Raw genomic sequence first — 10,879 nt, 5'->3', positions numbered from 1 at the left:
ACGGACTTTCCGACATGCCTATCTGACCACAGACCTTCCGACCTACCTATCCGACCACGGACTTTCCGACCTGCCTATCCGACCACGGACTTTCTGACTTGCCTATCCGACCGAGGACCAACCGACCTGCCTGTCCGACCGCGGACCTTTCGACCTTCCTGTCCGACCGCGGACCTTCCGACCTGCTTATCCGACTGCGGACCAACCGACCGGATCAACCGACCGCGGACCAACCGACCTGAATGCATATTTTTTCCTTTTCTGTCTGACTTCGTGTCCTAACTTCCTTTAAGATCCTGCTATTATTATTATTATTATTATTTGTACGTAACAATAATATACTCTATCTCCGTCTCTAATGGTTACATTTACCTTTTTACATCATTGTATTTATCATTAAAAATATTTTTATATTTGTATAATTTTTTGTACAAATATCATTATATTAGTATTATAAGACACTAATAAAAGTATTCATTTTTCCTTGATTTGTACTATAGTCCTTAGAGCCGGATGTAGATAGTAATATATATATTGAAAATCTTATGGTGAAAAATATATTGAAAAAACAAACTCTATATATCAAAACTAAAAATATCAAATTATCTTATGGATTTCTATTAGTTAGTCAAATATTATTATTTTAAAATTTATTAAAAAAACAAAAAATGTACATTGAGTTAAAGAAAGAAAAAAATATATAGGCTTTGTTCTTTTAACAAAAATTTATAATAAATTTTTTTAAAAAAATTAATATATTATAAATATTTTTATTATTTATACTATTATTTACACAAGTTTTCATATTTTACATAAAAAAAATATATTAAAATACAAAACAAACACACATTTTTATAATACTTTCTTGTTTACGGACAAGATATACTTATCTTTTGTACAAAAATTTTAGAAAAATAATATTTTTGAAAATAGTGGGTTTGTTTATTAAATGTTTTGCTTTTGAAATTTTTTTTACGTGACATATAAAGAATTGTATTCGCAATATAAAAAAACAAATAATATTTTATAATTCTTTTGTTTCATAATAAATTATTCATTTTTTTTCTTTTTAGTTCGTCTCATAATAAAGTATTAATTTACCTTTTTAGTAATTGCACTATCTACCTAACATTACAAATACCCTTACAACTTAAAATATATTACACAAATATCATTACTTTTATATCACACAATATTAATAAGGTTATTTTAGTCGTTTCTACTTTATTCCTACTGCATCCCAATATAATATTAATATTTTTAAAACTCTGTGAAAAAACAAATGAATACATAGTTATGAGACGAAAGAAATATTAAATATTATTTTTTATGATAAATTATATAATATATACATTAAAAATCGTATCGAAAAAAAAAAATTTAGGTAGACAATCCAAGCAATCAGCGGTACTTTTTGTGTATAGTTTTTATTTTGTCATTCTATAATGCAAGTAAAATATAAATTTAAAAATATTTATAATATATATTAAGATTCATATTTATTATAATGAACATAAGATTTTAACTATCATAAAATAATAAAGCGAATACGTTTCTAACTGACGAAGAAAATATTGAATAAATAATTATATTAACCTCTGTGAACCAGAATATATATATATATATATATATGTGTTTGTTTGGAGGATTGGATTGGATTTACACTATTCATCTCATTTTTTTTCCCAAAAAATTAAATCAAACACTTATTTTTTATTTTTTATATTATACTAAAAATCAATTTTATATTCAAAATATCACATCAATACTTATTTATATCATATCATACAACTATTCAAATTTAAAATTTTTACTATTCAAATCTCAACTCAAAATCCAAACTCTCAAACAAGCACACCCAAAATATTTATTGATTTTATTTTGTTTACTCCCTCCGTCACATAACAAAGTATCCATTTTTTCATTTTAGTCCGTCCCATAACAAAGTATCCATTTTATTTATTAGTAACTGTATTATGTACCTAACATTACAAATATCCTTGCAACTTACAATATATTACACAAATGTCATTATCTTTATATCGTACATACTAATAAGGTTATTTTAGTTATTTTTATTTTATTCATATTATATCCCAATATAATACTAATATTTCTAAAATTACGTGCAAAAAACAAATGGATACTTATTTTCGGGACGGAGGGAGTATTATTTACGTATGGACATGTAACGACACCTTGTTAGAATTTCATCAAATTTTATGTCTATTGGTCTACGTACTCTCTCTCTCTTGTAACTATAGTCTTAATTGGATTGGGTACGAAATTTCAGGAATATTGATATTATATTGGTAGTTAGTAAAAAGTATAGATAAAAGATTTTTTTTCCTTGTGAGTGTATTAGTGTAAAAAATAGTGACAATTATGTAATAAAAATGAAAAAGTAGGAGTAGTTTTATGGTGATATAGTTATTTATGAAAATAAAACTATTGTTTTAGAACGGACAAAAATCATAAACAAGACTATTGTATTGAGACGGAGAAAGAATTTTTTATTATTTTGAATATATATATATAATATTGGGCTGTTTGGAATAGCTATGACAAGATATATAATTAAATAATAAAAAGTATAATATCTTGTCTTTTTAAAAAAAAAATCAAATCAAATTCTGCAATTGGTTCATTTGCCGAAAGTAGATTTTAATATTATTATTGAAGGTAATTATTTATTTATATATAGCAATTTTCTAATTTAAATTGATTATATTTTCTTTTTTCGTTTTTGTCGGTATTTGTTTTTTTTGTCATGAGTTAATTTATGTACTTTATTTATCATTCAATTGTGTGCTTATATGATCGGATATAAATTTTAAGAAAAATAGGTAAAAATAATTTTTTTTACTTTTTTGGATAAAAAAATTTAAAAAAGATAATATTTTGTTACTAAAAAAAAAATAAATAAATTTGAATAACAATATATATATATATTTGGCTGATGGAGGGAGTATATTATTTTTATAATAAAATATTTTATCTATCTACAATTTTATTACTGATGCCTCAACAAATAATAATAATTCTGTTAGTATTTTTTATACTTACTTTACTATGCTTTTATTAACTCATTAATAAATTTGAATAATATTTTTATTTTAGTTTTTCTCTATTCTATTTTAATATTATAATATAATTATTTTTTAGATTTCGTGGTCTATTCTATTAAAATATTATAAAATATTCTAAAACAAATATTCTCTTCGTCCCATCGAAAGGTTATCATTTTTCATTTTTGTTCGTCCCAAAATAAGGTTATTATTTCCTAATTTAGTAATTGTACTACCTACCTAACATAATAAATACCCTCCCAACTTACACTATATTACACAAATGTCATTACTTTTATATTACACAATACTAATAGAGGTATTTTCGTTTTTTTCACAACAACCCATTATAATACTAATATTAAAAAATTTACGTACAAAAAGTAAACGGCAACCTTATATCGGGATGGAGGGAGTATTATATGTCCTAATCATTTTGGTTAATGCAATAATTGTATTATTATTGTCATTGAAATTAAAATTTGGGATTATTGCGAAAATGAAATTAAGCCAACCTTCATTAATCCTTAGAAAATGAAACCCCAACAATTTAACCGCAATCATTATTCTTAATATAATAATTTTATACAAATAATTTTTAATAAAAATATATTATCTTTTATTATAAACATCATATGAAATTGCTATTTCATAAACTAAAAATACAAAGGGTGTGTTTGTATGACTGTTTTTTGATTTTTTAATTATAAGATTCTAAATTGTATAACAATTTTTTGATCTGATATCTTAATGTAATATATAAAATTTAAAAACAAAAACTATAAAAAAAATATGTGCTTGATTTAACATTTTGTCAAAAAATAAAAAATAAAAATAACTGAATTAAAAAAAATCTTGAAAATGCATTAAAAAAACACAACCAAGCACACTTCCAAAAATAATTGAATAATAAAAATCTTGAAAATGCATTAAAAAAAACACAACCAAACACACGTCCAAACCAAACCCATCCATACATGACATATGGAGTAATCATATTATATGAGAATATATACATATTTAATATTTTTGAGTTCTTATTTCAATTTTTTTTTTTTTAATTTGAAATTGATTTGAAATACTTATTTCTCATAACAAAGTATTCATTTTTTTCATTTTGGTCTGTCACATAATAAAATATTCATTTCTTTTTTTTTTTTTTAAGTAAATATACTATCTACCTAATATTACAAATACCTTTACAACTTCCAATATATTACACAAATATCATTACATTTATATCACACAATACTAATAAGGTCATTTTAGTCATTTCTAATTTATTTTTACTATATCTCAATATAATACTAATATTTCTAAAACTCCGTGCAAAAAAAAATAGATACATAGTTATGAGACGGAGAGAGTATAATGTTTGACTTTAATTTTTGTTTAAATAGTTGTTTAATGTCATATTATATAAAAAAAATAATATATTTTTATTGAAAGATATGTCAAAGGCATAATTTTGTTTTTAATGTTTATTTGGAAATATTTAAAAAGTTAAATATTTTCTTGTGTTTATAGTTTGAGTTTATCTTCCAAATTTCATTATTCGGACAATCTAATCTTCCAAAATATTTTTTCCGTTTCATGTTAATTGACATATTTCTTTTATTTTAATTTGTCCCACTTAAATTGACATATTTCTATTTTTGATAAAATTTACTAAATTAAAATACATTTAACAAATACTCTCTCCGTTCTATTTCAAAAATACTTTTTAACTATTTTTGTTCATTCTACTCAAAAGTATCTATTTCATATTTTTAAAAAAATAATAGTACACTAATGCACAATTTTCAATAAAAATACATTACTCCGTTCGTCCCACATAATCTGGTTCTATTTTTTATTTTTGTCAGTTCCACGTAATTATACACTTTAATTACATTTTAAATTTTAAATTTTTTAAATCTTAATTAAACTATTTAGTTATCCTAATATATAATTATTTTTACTATACAATAATTATTTGTAATAATACACTTTTTAATTACTTACCAATTATATTTTACCTAAATTATCGTATTTACAGTAATAGATTCATATTACATGGGACAAAGGGAGTATTTCTTTCATATATAAAATATCGAATTAGAATGCTATTTAAATAAATTTCAAATTAACACCTCAGTTCAAAATAATTTTAATCACAACCAAACACATTCGGTTATCCGGTGTGTTTTTTTGGGAACTTAATATTTTTGTTGAGATTTGAATAATAAAAATTATGATAGAAAAATATATTTCATGCATGCTTTAATTTAACAAAAATATATATATATACAATAAATAAAATATACTAATAAACATGAAAATTGTATTATTTCCATCTTAACTTAATGTATGTATATATATATTTTATCATTTTTGTTTATTTTAGTAAAAAGTGTTTCCTCCGTTTCACATACTTTGTCTTTATTTTTTATTTTCGTTTGACTCACATAATTTATCATTTTTTTTAAAGATATAATTATACATTTTAATCAAATTTTAATTTCATAATTTATAATTTTTTAAATTTTTAATTAACATATTTAATTATCTTAATTTTAATATATAATTATTTTTATTGCACTTATTAATTACTTACTAATTATACTTTACATTTATAATAATGTAAACATATTATCCGAGATGGAGATAATATCATTTTTCTATTATAGTAAAAATAATAAATATACCAATAGTAAAATATTTTTAACTTTTTTAAACATATCATTTTTTTTACTTAATTATAAGAATAAAAATATCAATATCTTCTTAAGGGTGTGTTTGTTTGGGGGATTGGATTTGATTTATACTATTCATCCAATTTTTTTCCCCCAAAAATATCAAATCAAACACCTATTTTTTATTTTTTATATTATACTAAAAATCAATTTTACATTCAAAACATCACATCAACACTTATTTATATCACATCATACAACTATTCAAATTCAAAATTTTTACTATTTAAATCCCAACTCAAGATCCAATCCTCCAAACAAACACAGCCATTTGAATTAGAATTTCATAATTGATGCAATATAATTAAATTCTTTAGGAAAATGGTCCAAATTTGCACATACCGACATAAGTGATTACAAAATTAATTACATTATCCTGCCGACATTCGAAGTAACTCAAATTAAATCTCAAGTTAATATACATAAATATATATATATATATATTTGAAATTAAATTTTATGATGCTAAAAAATATTCGTACTAATAAAAAATCGATAGATTATAATAAAAGGGCATTAATTTATAGAAAAATGCTTTTATTATTTGTCTCGGTATTTTCGAATTTGTAAAAATGAAATATTGTTAAAATTTACTGTTCAATATATTTATACGTGACTTATCTTTTTCAACATTTATATTTTTCCGTCATTTAAATAAATAAGAATAAAAATAATTTACACTCAAATTACAATCCATATTAAAGTAAAAATCAAAACCAAAAGCTAAATATAAATAAGCAGCAGTCTATGTTACATACTCATTGTGTTTTTAATTCTGATGTTTTTTAAAATTAAAATAAATAATATTTTTGAAAATTAAAATAATAAAAAATAACAACACAAAAACACTCTTATCTTCATCATCCAAAACATTAACTAAAAACACAGACACGTCACTTTTTCTCATACCACAGGAGAATTTGTTATGAAAATGTAAAATAATAAGGGTAGGGTTCTATAACATTTTGCTGTAATTAATCAAATATCTTTACACATCACAAGTGAACATATGAAATATAAAATTAATAATACAATATTCATTAAATATAATACAAATATAACATATAAATTCAAATACATAACAATAATAATAATAATAATAATAATAATAATAATAATAATCACGAAAATCATATTGATCTTAGAACAAAAAATGTATATATGTTCGATACATTACATTTGTAAAACATAACTTACATATAATAATAATTTAGATAAAGTATAATTAGTAATTAAAAAATATATTAGTAAAAAATTATTATTCTATAATAAAAATAATTATAAATTAAAAATAAAATAAATAAATAATTTAATTAAAATTAAAAAAATTATTAATTATAAATATATAATTATATTTAAAAAATAAAATAACAAATTATATAAGACACGAGGAATAATAATAATAATAATAATGTAACAATTGAATCATCATTCTCTCACACACACATATATATATTATTATAAATTTGGTATATATTAAATCGGTGACAAATAATTGGCCCACGAAAACAGCTGGACCAGGCTGGAATTCTTGTGCTTTCAAGAGTTCTCTATTATTGATTTCAGACACACTTCTATTTCAGAAAAGCTGTATTCCCATTTCCTATAAATATATATATATTCCTCTAGGCTATTAATGCTCTATCCTATGTCCCTACAAACATAATGCAAATTGAGCAAGAACTGCAAATCAACATTGAACATATATATATATACATATAGATGTATGTATACATAGCCTAAAAATATCCCAGCACAGAACAAATTGAATGATTTAGAAACACAGGCAATCTTATAGTTAACTGGGCAGTAATTGAAATATGACTTACATGTTGATGCATGATGCCAATTTCGGGCGTGCCCGGGTGAAATCGGGTTGGTTCTGGTGTTGATTGAGCGTGTAGCCGTGTACGCGGTTTTGCTCTTCCTGGCCTCCAACCGAGCTAGATGGTTTGCTTCACCTGTTCATGTGAGAGAAGTGTTTAATGTTAAGATCGGTGAATTTGGTTCTAAAGAGCAGCGAAGATGAAGGGAGCTATATGTGTATGTTCCCGGCAATCTCCAATGGCCGGTTAAGAGATTCCCATGAAGAATAAAACGATCAAACTGCACGTCAACTGTGATTTCTGTTCATTGCACCGTCATTTTTACCCTATAAAATGGTGGGAAATGTTAGCTCAAGAGGTTAATCAAAATTTCATTTTGATCTGTAAATTCATCGTTACGTTTGCTAATAATAGTGTGTCGAATTGCAATTTAGGTACTGTAATGAGATAGCAAGAAGTTGAAAACAGTACCTTTGAATTTGTTGGCAATGGCAGCTATCCATGATCGATCTTTATCAGTATATGCATAATCGATGTTAGAAGCCAACAGAACAAAGCCATTGCTTTTCTCTGTTTCGCCGGAGCCTGGTTTCGAGGCTTCGAGGATAGGTTGCACAAGAACAGATCTCGTTCCCCGGGGAAAAATCTCCTTCAGTTCAGATTCTATCATTCACACATTTCACAGATATTAAGATACAAGAAAAATCTCACGACTGTTTTCGATTGATATCTAGAACTAAATTCCACAAATCAGGACTATAATCTGCAAGCGGCATACTGAGAAGATCAAAACAACTCAGATAAAAACATTCTCTTCCATACGGAAAATCTCATGATTATGAAAGATCAGTTAAGAAATGTTTTATATTCGTGATACTCAGCACAACACTATCTGCTAGAATAGATCTCTTGACGATAAACTGTCTTATTGCAGCACGAGTTCATCCAACTAATCAAATTTGAAAGATAACAATCCACGAAATCAAATTCATTAATAAAATAACCACCTTTCCGTATTTCCCTGAAAGTTTTCAATGATCTTCAACATTCTTAAACCTTGCGGAATTCTATTTACCTTAAGAACTTCTAATGGCGGCTTTATCATTAGTTTCTACTTTCTACTAAGTTGGGCCATTGTGTTAGTGAAATTTTGTTAGCCATACTTCCTATCATGTCGACATACTTTAAGAACTTGTGAAACTATAGGTTTTAGCTTATTAAGAACAATTTCTTCATGCTTGGCTCTCGAGACAGGTAAATGCGTTCGGGGTGAGTGTTCAGTAATCGCTTTGCAACTTATGTGAGCAGTCTAAATAAATACATCTACTTATACACTAGAAAGAGAAGTAAAATCCCCACCATTATTGAACTACCTTGCTCCTTTTAATATAACCTGTCGAAGGTATTTTGGTTTGAAATACATATAGACCATCACCGATAATTTGCATTAGTATAAAAGTGACGTACCAGCAGCCTGTTGAAAATACATAGAGTCCTTCAGGTAGGATAATCCAACCCTTCGAATCTGCTCTCTAAACCAATCTGAAACATCTTGTTTTTGTAAATCTTTCGGTATGTTCCAGTAGCCACGCACGCATAATGCATCGCCAACTGAGATGAGCTACAAGCTTCAAATAGTTAGAACTATTATATAATGAAAGCAAAGATACAAATTTCCACAACACAAAATTTGATAAATTGTTGTCCTGATTATAGGCAAATTCAATCTTCAATCAATACAAGATTTTTAGTATACGATTGCATCGTACCACTGATATGGAGTTAGTATTCCGCAACAGTGCATATGTTCCCCAAGCCAAATCTTGCTTCAAACTATCACTAATTTCCTGTGACATGACGAAGATCTGCTCGGAACCTTCTGGAATGGTTTTCGGTTCAGTTAGTTTAGCCCCCTGCATAGCCATAGCAATAAACATTTTACAGCTGAATGCAGTGGCCTATGAACCAGCTCAATACTCACATGGAAAAAGAAATTAACAAACATTAACTTATGCTCAAATCGATATACACAAACCCTATGATCACTACATTCTTCAAAATATCATAATTGTGCAGCCATGGCATCTTTGCTCATCTTTAAGAGTGGTGTTTGTGCATCAATCAAACAAGATATAGAACAGAACATATATATACATGCATTTGAGTATGAAAATCTATCCATCTCCTAACAATTCCATACCAAATAATTCGCGTCATTCTACACAATTCAGAATACACCATGCTTACCTTGAGAAATTTTCCAACATAAGGAACAAAAGCAGAAAATGCAGCCAGAGATAGCCCTAACGCCTCTGTTCTCTAAGAAAATCAAGTGTCGATTAAAAACACAGAATAGGTATATTACCAAAGCTTCAACCAAGAACAGAAATAACAATTTATAGAAAAACTAAAAATCGAACGCATTACAAGCTGAGCTGGGGCAATTGATGAAGAATCCGAACGCAGAAAATGATTCGCAACTAAAAGCGCCCCAAAAGCATACCCAATGTATCTTGGCAAGTAAGATTCGTCCAATCCAGGTATCCCTAACACCAAAGAAACCGCATTTACCAATCAATGGCACAAAAAATTGACAACTCACGCCGCTATAAAACAATAAATTGGCGAAACGGATACGCACCAAGTGTGAAGCGAAGAACTGATAAATTAACTTGCTGCTGAGGATTATTATCCTTTGAGCAGCAAATTTTCGCAATCAACAATGGTTTACGAGCACCAAATATCGATGGAAAGTCGAATTTTGCTCTAGATGTCGAGAAAACCAACGAATTGAAGGCCATATTTTGCCTGCAACGATGGCCGAGATGAATCAGATGAAAAATGCAATATGCAGAAATGGGTTTGTCCTGTAAAATCCTTTGGACAGAAACGAAGCTATTTGGGCCAGCCTATTTACTATTTGAATTGGGCTGTCAATTGTTTCCGAAGGCCCAAAATATTTGGGAGTAACAAGTATTTATTATGATTAATATAAATTAATTTTATTAAAAATAAAAAATTTAAATCTAAATAAAAATATTTGTTTATTAAAAAAAGATTGAAATAAAAAAGATTTTGAGTGAATCATATTTATCATATGTTATAAATTTATTAAATTGATTTATAGTATTTGATAAATATATGTAAGATAAATATATTTATTAAAAACAAAAATATGTCGGCTGTTATAAATAGGGGTGAGCAAAAAAAATCGAATTGAACCGTCGAACCGTTGAACTGAACTAAACCG

The 10,879-nt window shown here is 26.2% G+C and overlaps 1 protein-coding gene across 1 annotated transcript; it reads right to left on the bottom strand.

Annotated features, from left to right (window-relative positions):
* Positions 1-7,435: 7,435 nt before the first annotated feature.
* LOC127256106 (protein COFACTOR ASSEMBLY OF COMPLEX C SUBUNIT B CCB2, chloroplastic) lies at positions 7,436-10,458 on the bottom strand. Its single transcript, XM_051281940.1, has 7 exons — positions 10,271-10,458; positions 10,057-10,175; positions 9,877-9,948; positions 9,399-9,542; positions 9,097-9,250; positions 8,101-8,292; positions 7,436-7,955 (listed from the first exon to the last, which is right to left on the bottom strand). The coding sequence occupies exons 1-7, from the start codon at positions 10,428-10,430 to the stop codon at positions 7,951-7,953; spliced, it is 846 nt and encodes a 281-aa protein (XP_051137897.1). The 5' UTR covers positions 10,431-10,458; the 3' UTR covers positions 7,436-7,950.
* Between the last annotated feature and the right edge of the window lie 421 nt (positions 10,459-10,879).

Source organism: Andrographis paniculata, unplaced genomic scaffold, assembly GCF_009805555.1.
Source record: "Andrographis paniculata isolate CXL003 unplaced genomic scaffold, ASM980555v1 Contig55END, whole genome shotgun sequence".
In the NCBI taxonomy this organism is placed as follows: domain Eukaryota; kingdom Viridiplantae; phylum Streptophyta; class Magnoliopsida; order Lamiales; family Acanthaceae; genus Andrographis; species Andrographis paniculata.
This window is presented reverse-complemented; position numbering and strand designations above follow the sequence as displayed.